The sequence below is a fragment of the Macrotis lagotis genome, chromosome 1 (genome assembly GCF_037893015.1).
Source record: "Macrotis lagotis isolate mMagLag1 chromosome 1, bilby.v1.9.chrom.fasta, whole genome shotgun sequence".
NCBI classification, from domain to species: Eukaryota; Metazoa; Chordata; class Mammalia; order Peramelemorphia; family Peramelidae; genus Macrotis; species Macrotis lagotis.
Genome location: NC_133658.1, coordinates 813062816 through 813084833, shown reverse-complemented (window position 1 = coordinate 813084833; position 22018 = coordinate 813062816). Strand labels below are relative to the sequence as shown.

At 35.1% G+C, this 22018-nt stretch overlaps 1 protein-coding gene and 1 long non-coding RNA gene across 7 annotated transcripts in view; one reads left to right on the top strand and one right to left on the bottom strand.

The window, feature by feature from the left end:
* The window catches only part of LOC141508420 (disks large homolog 2), a 2787507-nt gene that overhangs the window by 1960097 nt on the left and 805392 nt on the right, over nucleotides 1–22018 (top strand). For all 6 annotated transcript variants that reach the window (XM_074217018.1, XM_074217021.1, XM_074217022.1 and 3 more), the window contains one exon: nucleotides 13208–13377. In XM_074217018.1, coding sequence (XP_074073119.1) covers nucleotides 13208–13377 — 170 coding nt within the window. The remainder of the gene's footprint in view (nucleotides 1–13207; nucleotides 13378–22018) is intronic.
* LOC141508421 (uncharacterized) lies at nucleotides 11066–19109 on the bottom strand. Its single transcript, XR_012474406.1, has 4 exons — nucleotides 18955–19109; nucleotides 18805–18840; nucleotides 12065–13329; nucleotides 11066–11977 (listed from the first exon to the last, which is right to left on the bottom strand). It is a non-coding gene; the product is annotated as an uncharacterized LOC141508421 (long non-coding RNA).

Here is a 22018-nt window from a genome sequence, read left to right as displayed (position 1 = left end):
TTCATATTTTTCGAAAAAAAAAATGAAAACTCTGACTTTCTGTGACCTCTGTTGTTTCTAATCAGTTTTCAGCAATTTTTTTGCATTTGTTCATAAATATTGTGGTGGACTGAATCTTACACACTTAAAAAAATAAACTTTCATTAAGAATGACGGGAGGGGGATAGCTAGGTGGCACACTGCCCTGCCAAAAACCTGAAAAAAAAAAGAAAGGTAATGGGGTTAAGTGGCTTGCCCAAGGTCACACAGCTAGGTAATTATTAAGTGTCTGAGACCGATTTGAACCCAAGCACTCCTGACTCCAAGGCCGGTGCTCTATCCCCTGTGCCACCTAGCCATCCCCACATTACCTTTCAATGAAAAAAAATATATAAAGGAAAGTGGCCCAGCTCTACCAGATCTTTTAAAGCAGCAGTCTTCAAAACTACCCTGTACAGTTAAGAAATAAAATAATGGATCAGTAGATTAAGACAGGTTCAAAAGAAACTGCAGTAGGTGACCACAGCAATCTACTGTTTGACAAATCCAGAGATATTCCATTTGACCAGCAATTCCAATTCTAGGTCTATATCCAGAAGAAATTATAAAAAATAGGAAAAGTCCCACATGTTCCAAAATATTCATAGCAGTTCTTTTTTGTACTGACAAAGAATTGGAAATTGAGGGGAATGCCCATCAACTGGAAAATGGCTAAACAAGTTATGGTACATGAATGCTAAGGAATTTTATTGTTCTATAAGAAAGCATAAATAGTCAGCCTCTAGAGAAGCTTGGAATAAGTTACAGGATCTAATGCTGAGCGAAGGGAGCTGAGGGAAACCTTTTTCTCTACTAGAAAGTTAGAGACCAAGGGCTAAAGATAGAACTGAGTATCAGGGTGACAGCTAAAGGTATGGGTGTGTTTGGAGGGTGGGGGTGGGGGGGAGAGAGAGAGAGAGAGAGAGAGAGAGAGAGAGAGAGAGAGAGAGAGAGAGAGAGAGAGAAACACTTTTTCTGCTTTTCTTTTTCTACTTTTCCCTAATTCCATTCTCGTCAGGTCACTTGTAAAAATTGCTTTAAAATTTTCCCTTTATGCTCCTCAATCCTCTGGTTGAATATAAAAATGTACTTACTTTCTAGATTCAAAGTGTTAAATTTGATTGTTTCATCTGTTACTTTGGGGAGCAGTCCTGTTCAAATGAAAATAAATTCAGTTTCAAGTAGAAAAGTTCCCATCATGTTAGAAGCAGACACTTGTCCCTGGTGATCATTGTGGTTAATCACTATCTCTTGTTTGGAAATCTGTTGATTTGAGGATGCTTTTTAGAGAGGAATGTACATAATACCTTTCCTCCATCATCTGTTCACTTCAGCCACTAGAAATAAATGAGGACAGTAAAAAACATAAACAAAAAAAAAAAGTTGCCCAGGATAGTCTTTTCACATCGAACTAACTTGGGCTTAGTGAACCCATGTTGGCTTTTAATGATTACCTTCCTAAATTTTTTTTAAAGTCACAGTTTTCCTTTAATTATTCATTATATCTCTCTCTCTATCTATCTATCTATTTATAGGCACATAAACAAATAAAGGCATATTATATATATATATACATATATATATGTATATATATATATAAATAACAACTGTTTTTTTGTGATGGCAAAGAAATAGAAATTGAGGGAATTCCCATCAATTGGAGAATAGCTAAACAAGTTGTATTATTTGTCTGCAATGAAATCCTATTGTCCTATAAGAAATGACAAGCAGGATCAGAAAAACCTGAGATTTATGAGTTGATACACAGTGAAAAGAGCAGAATCAGGAGAGCATTGTACTCCATAATAGCAATTTTGTATAATGATCAACTATGAATGACTTTCCTATTGTCAGTAATAGAATGATCCAAAACAATTCCAAAGGATTCATAATGAAAAATGCAACCCACCTCCAAAGAAAGAACTTACACAGTCTGAATGCAGTTTGAAACATACTTTTTTTTTTTTAGATTTTTGCAAGACAAATGGGGTTAAGTGGCTTGCCCAAGGCCACACAGCTAGGTAATTATTAAGTGTCTGAGGCTGGATTTGAACTTAGGTACTCCTGACTCCAGGGCTGGTGCTCTATCCATTGCGCCACCTAGCCGCCCCTGAAACATACTTTTTAAACTTTATTATTTTGGGGGTTTGGGTCTGTACTTTCTTTTTTTATTATTTTTTTTAAGGCAATGGGGTTACATGACTTGTCCAAGGTCACACAGCTAGGCAATCATTATGTGTCTGAAGTCATATTTGAACTCAGATACTCTTGTCTCCAAGGCCAGTACTCTATCAACTGTGCTACCTAACTGCCCCAGGTCTGTACTTTTTTTTTGAAACATGGCTAATATGGAAATTATTTGCATTATTGCACATGTATAATCTATATCAAATTGTTTACCTTCTCAAAAAGAGGTGAGGGAGAGAAAGAATTCTGAACTCAATTTAAAAAAATGCCAAAATTTTTGTTTTCATGTATTGGGGAAAAAAATTAGAAAGTAAATAACCAAGATGACCATTTCCAGAAAGAGAAAATAACAAATGTATCTACCAATCTATACCACATATAACTTACTTCTCCCTTAATGTATACAATAAATTCAACATATTATTTTAAAAAATATTGTCCATCCTAGAGTTTTACCAGAAGTTAATGTCAAGATGCCTGATTTTGAGTTCAAAGTATTTATCTTCTTTCCACTTTTGAAATTTGAGATAACATTTATTCATCTGAGTCTTCAAATAGATCAAAAATGATTTTACAAGAAGTTACCAGACTTTCTTGTATAGCTGATCTAGAATAGTTAATATTTAAAAATTTTATAGGCTAGTATGACACATTGAGGGTCAGAATGTTGACTTGTCTCAGATCCTCTATGGTTTCTGTCAATCTTTAATGAGATAAAGAAGCTTATAACTATTTCTCTTTTTTTTCTGTTTTGTTGTTTTTTTAAACCACTGTTCCTTCTGTTGTATTTTGGGAGTTTTAATTGTGTGTTGGTAAGGCAGGGTATCACACTCCTCTAGATTCTATTATGATGACAACTTGGGCAGAAATTGGAAACAAGGAAGACCAGGAGACTGAAATCATCATTGACATTATATGGCCGTAAGGAGATTCTGCTTATAAAAGTCTTTTCAAAACAGTGGTACAAAATATAATGAGTACCCTGTTCCTTACTCTTATAGAGGAATACTTAAGAATGCCCAAACCTGGTGATTTATGGATCATTTTTCCTTCTTAGCTAACAGTTGGATAGTATTGATTTGTAGACTTTGACTAAAGAATAAATAAACCCTGTCAGTATCTGTTCCAAAATGGAAAAGGACATTTTGACTTGCATAGTGTATCAGCCACTAGTGAGAGAACATTGATTTTGGATAGTAATAGCTTGGTAGCCTAGTATGGAAAAAAAAAAAAAAGGAAAGAGGGAGGGGGTAAAGAGGAGAGAAATCTCATGGCCTACTTTGAGCTGATAAATCTGTTACCCTCAGGTAAGATTTCTACGCTAGAGTAGTTACATTCTGAAGAGTGTTTTGAGGTTAGAAGAAACAGGCTAGCCTGGAATAGCCACCACTATTCAACAAGTGTCTCCAATCTCCAAGTAGGGCAAGACAAAAGCTTAATTAGTTACATCTTAAGGAAAGAAAAACATTTTGACATGGGAAATGAACCAAGGATACTACTAAAGAAAGAGAAGAGAAATATATAAATAAAGTCTCAATATGCACTGCTGTTCAGGTGTTTCATTTGTATCTGACTCTATGCAATTCCATTTGGTTTTTCTTAGCAAAGACAGTGGAGTGCTTCCCCATTTCCTTCTCCAGCTAATTTTACAGATGAGGAAACTGAGGCAGAGTTCCTGACTTGCTCAGGGACATGCAGCTAATGAGTGTCTGAGACCAGATTTGAATTTAGGAAGATGAGTCTTCCAGGACCAGCATTCTATTCACTACACCACCTACCTATCCCCTTAACATGCATTACTATCATTTACTATAATATAGCTATATATATATATATATAGATAGATAGATAGATTGATATATTGATATATATATATATAGATATATATATATATATATATATATACATCACCAGATTTGAGCAACTTAAATAATATCCTATATCAGTAATGAGAAAAAACAATAAAAATCAAACAGAAAGAGACATATAGTATCTTCTGTGGGAAGCAGCATTTTAGCCAGAATTTGCATTCTGTTATAGAGTGATGGTAAATATTATGTTTGCACATTTTCCTCAGACTGCAAGATTATCTACTTTTTAAGGGCCAGCTGCTGCTGTTTAGTAAGGACCTGTGTGGCTTACAGTTTCAAAAAATGTTAATCAGTAGTTTTCCTTTATTTTATCAGCCAAATAGAAAACTTCCATATAAAGTTATTAAAACTCTGGCATATGCTAAAATGAAATTACATCACTACTTTTATTAAGGATTTGGGATTTAATCCATCTAGCTACTCCATCGATTGAAGGAGGCAACCTCTTGACACTGCAGTAAATATTTCTATGATAGCTGATTAAAAAAAAAAACTGGAATGGATGTTGGTTAGTTTACTGGACTGTCTTCTCCCCCCCTTCTTTATTTCCTGTTGTAATGAATAGCACTCTGTGATAGTACATAAGATGATAGGATCATAGATCTATACCTAGAAAAGACTTTATAGATTTTCTAATCCTGTACCCTCATTTTACAGAAAAGAGAACTGAGGCCCAAGAAGATTAAGTGACTTGTTCAAGGTCATACATAAAATCATTATCATAAGGGTGATTTCAGCCTGGTAATAAGTGTGATGTGAAAATAAGTATACATAAAATAAAAATAAAAATAAATTTTTAAAAATTACATCATGATCAAGTCTTTTTTGGAGAACCAAATTTAATTAGGTTTACAGACACCACAGTGCTGTGGACAGAGTACTGGCCTTAGAATCAGTAAGATTTACTAGTTTTTTGAACATCCGTAAATTGCTTAGGCTTTGTAAGGTTCAATGTCTCAAACTAGATTACAGGATTATAGATTTTTTGTGCTGGAAGGGGACCCAGAAATGATCTAGTCTAACATTCTTATTTTACAATTGATGAGACTGAGGGTTGAAGCAATTAAGTCACTGACCTATAACAGGTTCAGAATTGGAATCCAGGTTCCCTTATTCCAAATCTAAAGTTCTTTCCACTATACTATAAGGAAATAGTAATATTTGTGGTATCTAACTCTAAGGAGGCTTTGGCAATTAAAAAAATATAATTAATATAAAATATTTGTAGTTTTAAATGGCAATGTCAGTTACTGACATTGCCCTCAGCTGTCAGACAAAACATCCTTTGTCCATCCTTCACTCAAAGCCCAGCTTACTTGAAAAAGGAGATATATTAGAGTTTGCACTCTAGCCATACTAACTATAAGGGTTAACTCTGTGTTCTGATGAGTCACTGGAGGTGGAAAAGGACATCATTAAATCTTAGCCATTCCAAGTCCTCATCTGAGGAATTTTCTGCTGGCAAGAACTCTGCTTGCTCTGACAAGACTGCCTTATGACTTGGCTTTATCAAATTCATATACAAGAGCTTCAATAGAAGAAAAATGCTTCTATGCCTTTTCTATAGTTTGATATAATTTGGAATTTATGGCTTCCAAAGAAACATAAAAGGCACTAAAGCTGTTTATCACATTAGACTTGTATAGCCAATGTAAAAGCAGAATGAATTTCAGTCACAGGACACAGAACTAAAATGGATCTTAGGCAATCACCTAGCCCAACACTCATTTTACAGAAGAAGAAACTGAGGTCAAAAGGAAGGAAAATGCCCATGAGTCACACAAATTATAAATAATAGAACCAAGAATTGACCTTAGATCTTCTTGGTCTATTACAGTTCATTACTACTGTCAATTGATCTAATTGTCAAATTTCTTGTCTTCCCAGGAACAGACATCAATTTTAATTAGTACACGTGCAACTGTTTTTAGAACCAACGAGTTTTGCAATAGTACTCACCTCCTGAGATGTTTTGTAAAAATAATATTGTTCATTCATCTATGCATAGCACTTCAAATGAGCCTTCCCTATAAATTAATTAATGTAAGCAGTAACATCCCCACATTGCTGATGAGGAAACTGAGGACTTGAGAGATGAAGTAATTTGCCTGTGGTTACATAGCACCTAAACTTCTAAGCAATGATTTGATTTCACTTACACAGCACATAAGCATCTAAGGAGTGATTTGATTTCACTTCTCTTGGCTGCAGAGTCATTCTTATATCTAATAAACCATTCTGTCTCACTTAAGAAATGTAAGAAAATAGCATATCTTTTTATGGATGGAACTTCTTTATAATTTGAGAAAATTACATAATGATTATTATAAAACCAGAATCTGATAAATAATCTCTAGATGTTGATATCTTTGGAACACTTGAGGAAACATTCAAATGAGAGAATAAATTCAAGATCATCTAATCCCATGGGTTCTTAATTTTTCATGGATTCTGTTGCCAATATGGTAAAACCTAAAGATCTCTTCTTAAAAAAAATTTAAATCCAAAAATAAAATGTCAGTTTCAAAAGAAAACAATTATTTTGAAATAAAAATAGCAAAATAGTTTACAAAAACTCTTGTGCCCCAGGTGGAGAATCTCAGAACTAATTCAAACTTTTTGTAAGGCTCAGGAAAGTGAAGCAATTTACACAGTAAATAGCTGTGCTGGGATTTGAACCTAGGTTTTAAAACTCCAAATTCAATGCTTTTTCTTCTTTATTATTCTACCTCTCTAAGAAGAGCAGGGCCTATAAGAAAGAATAATTTGTTGTTGAAGCAAAGTCTTTAAGGCAAAGCTTATAATATGTCCCTTGTATAGCACTTAGACCAGGTGTGCCACATCTTGGAAGAAAATCTATCCAGGTATTGTTGAAAAAAGGAGATGATTCCAGGGCAGCAGTCCAACACTTCAACTCATTCTTTTGTTGAAATCTAGAAAAAAACAACTAATTTAAAAAACCAGTATCTCATTCATTATAATGAACTTAATCATCAGTTTTCCATGGTAATGTTCATTGCATTTCTCTGCAGTTTCTTTCTTTTATTATTGTTATCAAAATTATTATCATCCTTATTGCATTTGTCCATATACTCCTATATCTAGGATCACAAAGTGAAATAAATTTGACTTCAAAGATACTCCAGTCTGTATATTACAATTAAGCAACTATACTGTGTGTGTGTCGGGGGGGGGGGGGGGGGGACAATCAAGGTCAGATGCCTGTTTGAAAATATCATTATATATATACATATATATATATATATATATATATATATATATATATATATAATTTTCAAATCTAGAAATATGAGGACCTTCCCATGGGGGAATTCCTTTTACCAATGAAGGTTGCAACCCAGGTATTATTTAGTAGATAAATCCTAGGGAAGGTACCTATAGAGATGAAGCTACCTGCCTAAGTTCACACAGCTAGTGACTGCCAGAGGCAAGAGTTGAATCCAGCTGGTTCAGACTCCAAGCCTAGTACTCTGTCCCTTGTTTAATGCTGCCTCATATTTTCATATGTATGAGCATAAGAAAAAAATACAAATTAAGAAGTATAGACTGAGGAATCCCCAAATTATGAACTAGTTCTGATCCAGAAATTTATTGTAAGTAATTTAATATGCTGAAATTATCATGCAATATTATTGGTCCAATATGACTTATGATCAAAAGTAACTTGCCTAAGTATAGTGTATTGAAATCAAAATCAAGGATACTTTGAAGACATGTTGATTAGCTGAGATGCATTTTCTCTGATACTGAAATATGGTCAGACCTATATGAGGTCCAATCAGGAGAATTTTAATTCTTCCACATCTGTATACTGACTTGAATTGAGAGGTAATATAGGGAAGGGGAGGAAGGAAGGAAAGAAGGAAGGAAGGAAGGAAGGAAGGAAGGAAGGAAGGAAGGAAGGAAGGAAGGAAGGAAGGAAGGAAGGGAATAAGCATTTTTAATTGTCTATTCTCTTCTAAAAACTATGTTATGTGCATCACAAATATAATCTCATTTAAACTTCATGATAATCCTGTGAGATAGATAACATGGCTCTTATCATTTTATAGTTGAAGATACTCAGCCAAATCTAGGTTAAGTGACTTGACTAAGGTCACACAGCCAGTAAAATAACTTTAACTGGTTTTGAACTCAAGTCTTCCGGATTTCAGGCCCAAGAAGCTCTCTATCTAGTTTACCATTTAGTTGCTCCTAGTGAATAGAATACTGAACTTAGAATAAGAAAGAGCTGGGTTCAAATCGTACTCCAGATAATTACTAATTGTGTTACTTTGGGAAAATCAGTTCTTTTCTTTTCTTTGGGCCTCTGTTTCTTCATTCACAAAATGAAAGGGGTAGACTTCATGACCTCTGATGTCTTTTTTTTAGCTTTTGATGTGTAACCCTGAATATTATGACTTAAACTTTTTCATAATTATTTGTGGATTAAAAGGCACTACTCTGCCTATATGTCTATTGGAAATAAGTCATATAGGTATGTACATATATAAAATTGATGCTTAGTGATTACAAATATAGATCCATGAAAAACTCTTGCTGATTCTGCCTTTTCTCTCTTCCTTCTTTCCTATGGAGAAAGGGATCAAATTGTCAAGACATCTCTATTGTGTACTATATATATAATTGCTTTTGTTCCTTATCCCATAATAGATTTCAATCTCTATGACTAATGTATCTAAACAATGTCTCTAAGTGCTCAGTCCTATGTTTTGTACACAGTTGGTATTTAATAAATATTTATTGAATGAAGTTAATGAGTAGAAGTTGCTTTTTTTTAACTTATGAATCCATTTTTTTTCATAACACCAATGAAATGAATGGGACTTTAGTTTCCAGGCTAGCTGACTGAGACACTATGTAATATATGATATAACTAAACTATAACATCAGTAATACTTTAAATTTCACATTTTAGGAACTGGGTATCTTGTAATGGAGGAAGGAAAGAAAGAAAAGAGGAGAAAGGAAATAGAAAATGAGGCATTGTAGAAGGGAAGTCAAACTAAATGTAGAATGAGAAATATGTTTCTAGTTATGACTAACTTTCTATAGGTTGATGTACTAAGAGAGATGCCCATAACAAGGGAGGTTCCTAGGGATTCCAAACAGTATAACCTGAGCCTTAGCGACTATTTTGAATGTGAATGATTTCCACAGCTGAATTTGCTGAAAATCTATGGTCAATCTAATTAACTTCAGAAAGCAGTCATCCATATTCTTTCTCCCTAAATCTTCATGTAACATAGCCTGGAAATCACCGACCACTCTTCGCAACCTCGGTGCTCACCAAGCTAATCACTTCTAGCCACATTTTATCCCTGACCATGGTGATGATATAAATCACCTGGTTTGTTAAAATTCCAAAAATACAACACAATTTTTTCCTGTGTCCTTCTATAGAAAAGGTACTGTGCTAAGCACAGAACAAAACAAAATGACAATTTAGGAATGAAAAATATGAATGAATAAAATATATTCTCTACTTTAATGGAGCTTACAATCTGATTTGGGAGATGTCAAACACAAATATAGTACACAAAAACCTGTGGGTTTTTTTTAAGTATTTAGAATAAATCAAGGAGAAAGAAATAATTTCTGCTTTGGAAAGATCTGAATGGAAAATCAAAGTACAGCTGAGTGGGATATAAAAATAAGTTCAAATAAGGATGGCAGTAAGAAAATTTTCCATATCAAGAAGGAATGAAGAAATACATGGAGGCATGAAATGACATGAAGAGTTCAGAAAAATGGTGAATAGGTTTGCTTTCAGTATAGAGTATATCTAGAAATAAGTTTACCTGAAAAAGTAATTGGAGCCAGATTATAATTATATTTGAATATCATATTCAGTGGTCTAGACTTTATGTGATGGATATTGGGTAGCCATTACCAATCTACTAGGACTATCTCCAGTTGTCCTGATTCAAATCCAGCCAGATGACTGGAGGATGGAGTGAGGCTGGTGACTTGACACAGCAGCCTCACTCAAATCCAATTTGTGTACTTGTCATAATATCACCTCCCTGATGGCATGGTTTTCTTTGAAAACTAAGAACAAACAGTAACAGTTTTTAAGCAGAGATTAACATAATTTGACCAAACATTATTCTGGTTTGTAGAGAACTGGATGGAAGAAGAGTCGAGCTGAGTGGAAATGGGAGGAGGGGGTGGCTATAAGAGGTCTTTCTGGACAGAGAAGGAATATGGTGAGAGGCAATGCTCCTAATAACTACTGCTATGGCCTTAGAGCCAGAAAGACCTGACTACAAGTATTCCTTTGATATAGACTGATTGTGAAAAACTATAAATGATGAAATTTAAGGCATTTAACTTCTTGATACTCTAGGTGCGTGGTGTCAAATTCAAATTGAAATGGGGGTCTCTTAATAATATGTAAGGATCTGAACATATTGACTTAGAAAAACATATATTGACATTAGCTCTGTTTCATTGGGTTTTTTTCTATTTTATTCAATATTTCTCTAATCTGGTTTGGACTACATCCAGGAATGGTGTGGACCATGTGAGACATCTGGGCAGTGTGTTTGACAACTCTCTGAGACCTTCTGCAGAGAAAGTACCCTACTGCCTTGATAATAGGAATGTTCTCATCTGAGAGGTTCCCATATCAATAAAATCATATATTCACTTCCTGTCCCTATTTCTATCTAAAAAGAATATGGGGGGGAGCTAGGTGGCACAGTGGATAGAGCACTGACCTTGGAGTCAGGAGGACCTGAGCTCAAATCTGGCCTCAGACACTTATTAATTGCCTAGTTGTGTGACCTTGGGCAAATCACTCAACCCCATTGCCTTAAATAATTTTTTTTAAACAATGACTATTGGAAGAGTCCTAAAAAGGTAAAGGTTTTATAATATTCCTTATAGGATTCATTATAGGTTTAAACTTGGCAATCATAGGAGGATTGATGTTTTCCTTTTCCTCTTCCCTTCCCCATCAATACTCTAATTTTCTTAATGCATCTTTTTTAACTAGGTGTTTAGAGGAGAGCAGACTTCCCTGTGAATAACTATCTCTCAACCCTGGCAGAAGTGTTTGGAATTTTTAAAAAGGTTACTTATTAATCAAATTCATCTTTCATTTGATATTTTAGATTCTAGTAATAAAATGAAATGAAAGATTCAGGCAGCATAAGGAGAGGTAATATGAGGTCAAGGCATGGCAATTATATAGGAAGAACAACACTATCTGGGCTCCTGGTGAAATCCTTTATTAATTTCCCAAGTTTGTTCTTTCCTATGCTTCTGAAACCATTTGTTGTTATTACATAGTCATTTTCCAGTCATGTACAACTCTTTCTGACCCCTTTGGGGTTTTTTGGCAAAGATACTAGAATGGTTTGCCATTTCCTTCCAGCTCCTTTTGCAGATTAGGAAACTGAGGCAAACATGATGGCTTAGAGTCATACACAGACAGTAGGTGTTTGAGACCAGGATTTGTTCTTCCTGACTTCAGACCCAGTGTGCTGTCCACTGTTTCACCTAGCTAGCCTGAAACCATGGATCCTTTAAAACTGCTAAGTTCTTTTCAATAAGGTATCCTTCAGAAGAATGGAAGTGGGTACAGAAGAGAGGGGTGGCAGAGTTGTTTATAAGCCTGGATCATTTGTAAATTGTGATATGACTGTCTTTCTTTATATAAAGCCATCATTCTAAATATAGAAATATGTGTGAGGTAGTGAGATGAAAAAAGCAGTATAACTCAGGGAAAGCTTCCCAGAGAACCAATAAAGTTCAGATAATCCAAGAGGGTTTGTGTTTTCCATTACTATTCCTTTCTTGAAAAGTATAATCAAAACAAAAGGATGTCTTCAGGGAAGATGTACTTAGTGAGCTGTACTTCAGTCAAAACCAATCTGAAAAGAGAAGTTAAAAATACTCAGAGAGAGATATAAGGAAACTCAGCTTCTCTTTTTTCCAGACTTTCTCTGCAGAGGAAGCACCTCATCTGCAGAAGACCTTCTGTCTCCCCATCTTTCAGGGATGCCTGTGTACCATCCAACGTGTCCATCTGTCCACTATCACTCTTGCTAGATGTATTGATCTCCTTTTTTTTCAGTCCATATGGGGTCAGCTCATCATAGATCTAAAACAGTAAATAGAGACCATTTAGTCCAAAAATCTTATTTTATAGAAAATGAAAATGAGACCTCAACAGGTTGCCAAAAGCCATTCAGTTAAAAGACCAAGACAGGATTCAAACTCAAGGCCTCTGATTCTAAATTCATCTTTCTTTCTAGTCATACCAGGAATTCATAATCTGGAACCCACACATTTTCTTTTATTTATTAAATATTGATATATATATACATATATATATACATGTGAATATGTATGCATGTTTTTATTTATTTATTTGGTGAGATAATTGGGATTAAGTGACTTGCCCAAAGTCACACAGCTAGTAAGTGTCTGAGGCTGGATTTGAATACAGATCCTCCTGACTCTGGGGGCTGATCCTTTATCAACTGGGTAATTCTGATTCAGCATGATTTATTTCCTTTATAAAATTTTCTGTATTTTATTCACTTAAAAACATTATTTTGAAATGGCATCCATATACTTCATCAGACTGTCCAACAATAAAGCAAAGCTTATGAACCCCTGATATCTCATATTAGCCTATGACCTTCTTAGTTTCTTTTACACTATTTGTGTTCAGGTGATTGTGTGACATATCCTATAGCCTCCTTATACTCACTATGCAGCTTGCTATTTTTTTGAGGAGTTAAAAATAGAAAGAAAACTGTACTTTAAAATGTCTGGGAATTAACTCTCTGATTTTTACTATGTCTACTTTTATAGTTGATCAGTCTTTTATTTTTCCAAGGTTTTATGTGATTTAAGTTGAGTTCAACTAAGCTGATACTGAGATGTGATTCAATGCTATTTTTTATTTTATTGTTTCCCCCTCTCTGGGTCTATAGTATTTTAATATCTACTATAGTTTAATTCTCTTCAGTAAGCTTTTCCTCATTATTGTTTGATTAATTTTTCCCTTTAAATAACATTTGACTCGTCTTATGTTGGATTTTCAAGGAAGCAAAGATGTGCTCTTAATCCTTTGTTCTCTTCTTTCCTTGTAGGGTCAATGACTGTATCCTGCGGGTGAATGAAGTAGATGTCTCAGAAGTCTCCCATAGCAAAGCAGTGGAGGCACTAAAGGAGGCAGGCTCGATAGTCCGACTTTATGTCCGTCGAAGGCGGCCTATTTTGGAGACAGTTGTAGAAATCAAACTTTTCAAAGGTCCTAAAGGTAATTGTTTTTAAGCTCACATAAAACATTCTCCATCAAAACTATCGCATAACTTGTTACCAAAAATGTTGCCACAGAATTTTGATAGTTGAGGGGTCCTCTATCCTTGACTCTTTTTTTTTTTTAACAATGTAGATACATAGATTTTAAAGTATGGTATTGATTTTTCAAAATGGCTTTTGACCAATTCTTAGACCTGAACATCAGAATTCATCAAGGCTAAGTAAAGACAAAATTGCTTGTAATTTTCTTTCTTCAGTCACTCTGTGTTAGAAATTGGACTTGAGTCCCTCTGACTCCTAGGCTAGATCTGTCTACTAAAATGATATTTGTAAGAAATACATACCTTCACACACACACACACACACACACACACACACACACACACACACACACAGATTTCAGTACAACAAATATTTACTAAATATCTACCATGTACTAAACATACCAAGGCTTTAGGGAAAATATATATTTTATATAAAGCATAGTCCCTGCCTTTGTGGAGTTTATAGCCCCCCCCATTCAATTTGTGTCAATTATATATTCTAAGAAATCTTAGATTTTCCTAATGATCAGCTATATTTTAAGTGTCCAATTATAGAATGATGGCTCTGTGATCTTATTTTTTCTGTCTTTTTATTTATTTATTCTTATTTTTTCATCCATAAGCATATGTATATTTTTAAGTTATAAAATTTCCTTCCACCTTCCCTTCCCACTTCCTTCCCCTCAGTGGGGAACAGTCAGGTTAGGATTGTATAAACATAGTTTTCATAAACATGTTCACAGATTAGTCATTTTTGGTATCAAAAATTAGGATTAAGGGAAAGAGATACATAAAAGATAATTTCTATAAAGTGTTCATCAGATTCTGAAGGGTGGTTTTTTTTGGTTTTGTTTTGTTTTTCTTCTTTGGGATGACAATTACATTGTACATAACAGGTCTAATAAAGTTGTCCTAGTTCTCTGAACTGCAGAGAGGAGTTGCTTCCATCAAGTTTGATTATATCACAGTGTTGATGTTAATGTGCACATTGTTCTCTTGGTTCTGTTCCCTTAGCTTGGCACTCCCTTAGCTCAGCATCAAATCCTGTAACCCATCCCATGCTTCTCCAGAATCTGACTATTTATGGTTTCTTATAGAACAATAATGTTTCATAGTATTCATGTACCATAACATATTTAGCCATTCCCCAATTGATGGGCATGTCTTTTCTTCAAGGCTATGGGGTTAAATGACTTGCCCAGGGTCACACAGCTAGGTAATTATTAAGTGTTTGAGATTGCATTTGAACTCAAGTCCTCCTGATTCCAGGGCCAGTGCTCTCCAGGTATCCACTCACTGCACCACTTAACTATCCCTATCTATGATCTTATTAATGGACTATAGGTATTCTCTCCTAGTCAGTGAGTCAATTGTCAATTATTTATCAAGTACTTACAATGTGCAAGGCAATGTACCAAAAGATTGGGATATAAAGAAAGACAAGAAGCAATATCTGTCTTCAAGGAATGTTTCTTATGAGAGAAAGAGTGTGTAAATAACTAGTTGTATACAAGATAATGCAGAGTGGAAGAAAGTAAACTGAAGGAAGAAATATAATATGGATAGCTAGCCATGTTTATTTTCCATAGGGGCCCATACAAAATTCTGAGGAACTCTTTCCAGATTTCTTGGCACTGTATGCATATTAATAGAAAACATGGGGGGGTTGTTATTAGATGATGCTGTGTGACTCGTTCACAACCTTTTCCAGTCATACATCTTTCTGATTATATCATTTAAAATGAATGAAGCTCTGAGTCTAGAATCAGTTCTAATTCAACCTCAGATACTTATTGGCTGTGTCACCCTGAGCAAGTCACTTAAATTCTGTTTGCTTCAATTGCCTTAACTATTGAATGGGAATAAGAGCATCTACCTTCCAAGGTTGTTGTGAGGACCAATAATTGCAAAAAGTTGAGCACAATACCTACTGCTTAATAATCACTAAATAAATGTTAATTATTGCTATTGTTATTGTTATTTATAATTATTTTCCTGTACTATTTTTCTGTAGTAGCATGTGGCAGCCTATTCATCCTTACCATACAGTCTTTGGAGACTGAAGTAACCCATGGCTCCATCAAAATAATATAATTATAAGGTTATTGGTGTTAAAAATATGGCCTTTTATTTCAGGGAAATGGCTGTGGACACTAATAGCAACACTGTAAAATGTGCTAAAGCCAATTCTAGCTGCTCTCATTGCACATTGTCCTTGGGAAGTATCTGTCCACAATATTTTCTTGTTATACATCTCAGTGCAATGATAACCAATGTAATGATCCCTGACATAATGATAAAATCCATGAGCAGTCCCCAGCCTTACAGAGTGCCTCCCTCTGTGACCCAGTCCAGATTCCTTCTCATTGTTCCAATGGAATTATCCATTATTTCATCCATGTCTTCCTTATTCTGTGTCCCAATCATTCTGTCTGGTAGCAGTTGTCCACCCCGTCCTTCTGTTGCATCACCTGGTTATATTTTAGGGGCCATCTGCTCTTTTCCTAACAAATGTTTGCAAAAATTCTAGTGGGGATTCAGAATATTGTCATAGGAACCAAGATTTAGATCTGGGAAGGTAAATTAGAGGTCATCAAGACTAAGGCCCCTCATTCACAAATGAAGACACTGAGTATGAGAGAATTTAAATGAATTTCTTGAAATTGTAAAAGCAATCAGAGGGTGCCACAGACCATAGAGCACTGGGCCTGGAGTCAGAAAGACCTAAGTTCAAATCTAGCCTCAGACCCTTACTAGCTATGAAACATTGAGCAAGATAAGTTTTTGTCTACCTGTTTCCTGAGTTGCAAAATCAAGATTATAAAAGCACCTAAATTCTAAGGTTGTTGTAAAGATCAAATGAGAGAATACTTATAGTTTTAGCACAGTAGCTTACACATAAGTGAGCACTTAAAAATATCTATTTCCCTCTTCCTTTCTTCTTCCCTTCTCCCTTCCTCCCTCCCTCCCTCCTTTCTCTTTTCATTCCTTCCTTCCTCTCTTCTTTTCTTTGTCCTCCCTCCTTCCTTTCTTCCTCTCCTTCTTTCCTTCTGTCTTACTCTCTCCCTCTGTCCCTTCCTTCTTTTCCTTTTCTCCTTCCCTCTGTTCCTCCCTTCTTTCTTTTCTTTTTCTCCCTCCCTCTGTCTCTTTCTTTCTTCTTCCTTCTTGTATTTTTCCCCTCCTTCATTCCCTACTTCCTTCCTTCCTTCTTTCCTTTCTTCTTTCCTTTTTTCTCCCTCCATCTCTTCCTTCCTTCCTTTCTTCCTTCTTCCTTCTTGTCTTTTTATTTCTCCCTCCCTCATTCCCTACCTTCCTTCCTTCTTTCCTTCTTTCCTTTTATCTCCCTCCCTCTGTTTCTTCCTTCCTTCCTTCTTTCCAGGATTATAGAGCAGGAAGGGACCTCAGTAGCTATCAAATATCACTCTTTTATTTTACAGATGAGGAACTGGAAGAAGGTTAAGTGACTTGGCCAGAATCAAACAATTAAGTAAGAAAGGATTTGAACACTGATCCTTGACTTCCAGGGCCAGTGGTCTTTTTGTTTCTGAAAAGAAATTCTGAGAAATAAAATGACCTTTTGCCATAATAATATGTGGGAGATGTATGTATGTGTCCATGAATTGTATTTGTACATGTGTACATGTGCTTTCTTACTAGGAATGATTCTGTCTGATAATTGGATAAAGAAGGCAGTCATTCATACGGGATGTATAATGCCCCACAAAATTCAGGTTCATTAGGCAATAAAACATATTCAGATAAAAAAAATTGAAGTGTGGTCTATGGAGGTATGTGGTTGTCAGGAAATATTGCACGTGTAAAATATGAACTATCAAGTGACTTCCCTTACCTCCTTCTAAGATAGAATTTAGGAGAAGCAATTTGAAGGAGGCCTGTGATTAAGTAAGTGCAAAGCAGCTACTTTCTGTGGCCTGAGGCAAAGGAACATAAGAATGTAGAAAATATGAGGCTACTGTTTTAAGATTTACATAATGTCTTGAGAAATCATTTAGCTGGACCAAAGCCACAGCATGAAAATGAAAAACTGCCCCTATGTTCACAAAAGTCCACTCAAAGCTTTCCCTGAAATTTGCCCCTGGCTAGTTTTATTACATTATGATTATAATAGCTCACATTTCTCTTACATTTAAGATTACAAAGTGATTTGCTCACAGCAAAGAAATCATAAGGCAAGTATTATTTTACCTCTTTTAAAAATGAGGAAACTGAGGCTGGGAGTGATAAAATGACTAGCATGTGCAATTAGTGACAGAGCTAAGGCTGGAATCCACATTGTATCATTAAATTCAGTGACTTTTCCATAAAACACTTTTAACAGTAAAATACAAGCATTTTTCCCTATAGTTTCCCAAATATTTCTAAAGATGATCATGTATGTATGTGTATACACATGCAATAACACTTCATGTCATTGGATATAGCTAATCAAGGAACAAGCGAAAATATTCTTTGCAGAGACCAGAACTGACACAAAGTCCATAGATATTACTTTATCTCTATCTCCACAGAATAAAAAAAATATCCCTATTTCTATACTCTGTACTACAAGGACACATAGGTGTATGCATTTATCAGTACCATGTTACATATTTATATAATTGCTTTAAGGTTTACAAAGCATTTTCTACAGTAATTCTGGAATAAATAGTATAAGTTTGAGTAGGGCAACTTGATCATACAGTGGATAGAGTACCCTCTCTGGAGTTAAGAAGACTACTCCTCTTGAATTCAAATCCAGATTCAGATACTTACTAAGTGACCCTAAATAAGTCACTTAAGCCTGGTTAACTTAGTTTTACCATATGTTAAATGAAGTGAAGAAGGAAAAGACAAGCTATTCCAATGCCTGGAAAATTCCAAATGAGGTCACAAAGAGTTAGATTAACTGAAATGACTGAACAACAAAAGTCACGAGTATTAAAACTCACTTTGGGGTATGAAAAGTGCCCTTAGAATAAGACTCTTAGTTTTATAAATTGATTAGAGTCTATGAATCTTATGAATCTATGAATCTATTCTTAACTATAGAACCCTTCCCCATGGCCCTCCACCCCAGCTTCTTAGCCATTCTATAGATGATTGAACTTTTGGGGAATATAACTTTCAGATAAGTTAAATACTAGTTGTGTTAATTTTTAAATATATGCTTATATCAGTGATATATTCATCATTGAGATAGGTTTTAGGACCTGAGTTCAAATCCATCCTCACACATTTGACACCATTCGACTCTGAGCAAGTAATTTAACTCCATTTACCTCACCTCCAAAGCTATCTCATCAACCTGATTCATATCTGACCACTGGACCCGGATAGCTCCGGAAGAGAGCCCCCCCCCCATTCAAATCTAATTCACTTACTTGAAATGGCACCATCTTCTTGATATCATGATCTTCCTTGAGAAAAGAGCAAAAAAAAAAAAAGAAAAAAACAGTTATTTGAAGCAATGGATAGACCATTAGACCTAGAGTCAGGAAGATTTAAGTTCAAAAGCAGTCTCAAACACTTACAAGTTGTGTGACCCTGGGAAAGTCACTTAGCCTCTGCTTGCCTCAGTTTCCTAATTGTAAAATAGAAATAATACTGCAGCTGACTCCCTTGGTTGTTATGAGGACCAAATGAAATAATATTTTCAGAGAACTTAGTATAATTTAATTAATGTTTGTCTTCCCTCCCTTTTTCTTTCCTTCCCTGTTACTTACCATAAAATATATTTACTAGTCAATGATTTAAACTGAAGAGCTTCTGGGCTTCATTTTAATCATTTATACTGTAAGGTTTTTTCAATTGGATTTTAGGGTCCAAAGAGCCAAAGAGTCAGATAGTTTTACTGTAGTGCTAGTTCAGCTATTTTCTAATGATAGGACCTTGACCTTTCCCTTACTCCTTCTCAGCTTCTTCTCAGGGATTAGACTGGTTGATCCCTGAGATTACCTTCCAATCCTAACATTCTATGATCTTTAATTCAGGTGGAGAAAATTGTCTAGATAAGATCAGTAGGTTATCTTCAGCCAGTTTGTATTATGGGCATCCAAAGATAATTCCCATCCAGTTTCTCAGGTTGACATTTTCTCAAGTGTGTGCTAGGCTTTAGGTTTGGGGTTTCTAGATTATGAATTCCTTTGTTGAAATTAAAGCACTTCATTCCCTTCACATTCTCACCTGTCAGAAATTTGGAGACCTGGAGTTGCTTTTCTCCTTATTTATTTGTCTTTTACAAGAATACTCCTTGATTAGCTTCCTTCCCCCCAATATCATCCTGACTTTCTCTCAGTAGTCTGCTCAAACAACATTTCCACCTTCAATAATAACTATAATGACTAATATTATATACTGCCTAACATGTGGTAGGCACCAAGCTAAACATTTTACAAATATCTCACTTGAGCATCACAGAAACACTGTGAGGTAGGGATTATTATTATCTCCATTTTATGTATGAGGAAACTGAGGCAAATAGACATTAAGTGAGATGCCTGGGGTTCCATAAGCTAGGAAGAGGCAGAGGTAAAATTTCATCTCTGGTTTTCCTGACTCTGGACTCCATGATCCATCTACAGTGCCATCTAGCAAAATATATCTGCCACTTCAATTCTTTTTTTTTCTGCCAACTCTGTTAGTCAGAATATCTTTTAAAAAACTTCCTGTTTAGAATATAGCTTGACTTTCCTAAAATCCTTATTTTCCTCTCCATTCAGTAGGAATATGACTGAGGTATCCTTTTCCTGTTGGATTTCCTCTCACCAGTATTGGTTGATTTGGATTATTCAAAACTGAGATAAGCAATTTTTTAAGTACCAAACAGCTGACTTTGGTGGCTGACTGGGAGCACCTATTGGATGGCCATAAATCTTCATGGCAACTAGGTAGAGGTACTAGAGTACTGACCCTAGAGTCATAAAAACTTGAATGCCATACCTACAGTGAAAAAGACTATTTTTCCTGAGTTCAAATCAACCTCAAATATTTACTACCTGTGTCCCTAGGCAAGTTTTTAACTGTTTGCCTCAGTTTCCTCAACTTTAAAATAAGGGTTGTTAACATCAAAGGAGATAATATTTGAAAAGCTCTTGTCATGGTATCTGGACATAGTAAACATTTTGCTTGTGCATATTTCTTTCCCTCTTCTTTATAGAATTGTTATATTGAAGGCTGGTATTGAAATTGTGCTAATTTGACTGAGAATGGCCACTAATTATGCTCGTCTTTCACATTATGGGGTAGATTATAAAGTTTGCTTCAACTTTTTTCTTTGAGTGTTTCAGGCAAAGCAAAACTTTGCTTTGAGCTGAGGACAAAGTATTAGGAAAGCTTTCTGAATATAAAACTGTAGGTGGATCTGTTAATGATAAAAGACTCTTCAGATCACTGGTTTGACTTTAATAAGGCTAGATGGCAAATTCAACTGCTTCACATGATGTCTAAGAACACTACATTTTCTTCTCACTAAATGACTTTTCCAGGACTTCATAATTACTCAAATCAGTTCCCCTAGACAGAGGGCAAAGTATTTGAGCACATATACAATGTTCTGTTTTATTGAAATGAAATACATCCTCAACCAACACCATGGACTATTTATATAATGCTGGGAAGATAAAATGTCATACAATTCAGTAGACAATAAACAAAAATGTTTATTGAATTAAACTGAATTGGAAAGAATGGACCTCAGAGACCCTGTAATTAAATCTATACTTGAATATAATTCCTTTATTTAATTGCTCCATCCTGCTTAAAAGTCATCCTGCTTAAAAGTTGAAGACTCCCCATGAGAAAAAAAAAAACCTACCCTCTTACTTTTGGGAAATTTTTCCTTTCTTCATATTTAAATCTGCCCCTCTTCATGTTCAACTATTCTTCCTACTCTTATCTTCTGGGGGGTGAAAGAGAACAAGTTTTCTAGGTCTTCAATTTTTACAACCTCTGAAATATTTAAAGACTGTTATTATGCCTCTCTTACTCCTAATATCCTGTTCCCACTAAAGTTTCTCTTTTCTGGGATAACAATTTCTTCAGCTGATAATCCCGTGACATGATCTTATGACCCTTCAGCAATTTATAGCTCTCCAACCTGCCAATGAATGTCCTTTCAGAATTGTGGTTTCCAAAAGTAAGCATACTTCTCTAGTCAACAATGATCTGACTAAAGTCAAATGCAATGAAACTTTCTTTTTTCTATTTTTATATACTCTTCTCTTCTAATCTAGCTTCAAATCATGAGCTCTTCAGATGCCATTTCACAGTGTTTCTTTGTATATGGAATCTGTAGTCTAATAAAACTTCAAAATCTTTTTCAGACACACTGTTGTATAGACTCACAGCTCCTCAATTTAGACTGGTGAAATATTGTTTGTTTGTTTATTTAGAATCCAAGTATATTCTTTTAAATTGAACCTTATGAAATTTTATATTATTAGATTCAGTCCAATATTCTAACCTTTTGGGATCTTTTGGAGATTCTGACTCATCCAATATGGCAGATATCCCTCCTAACTCTGGGACATCTGCAAATTTGATATTCCATTCATGTCTTTATTCAAATCTGAAAAAAAATATTAAACAGTATAGGCC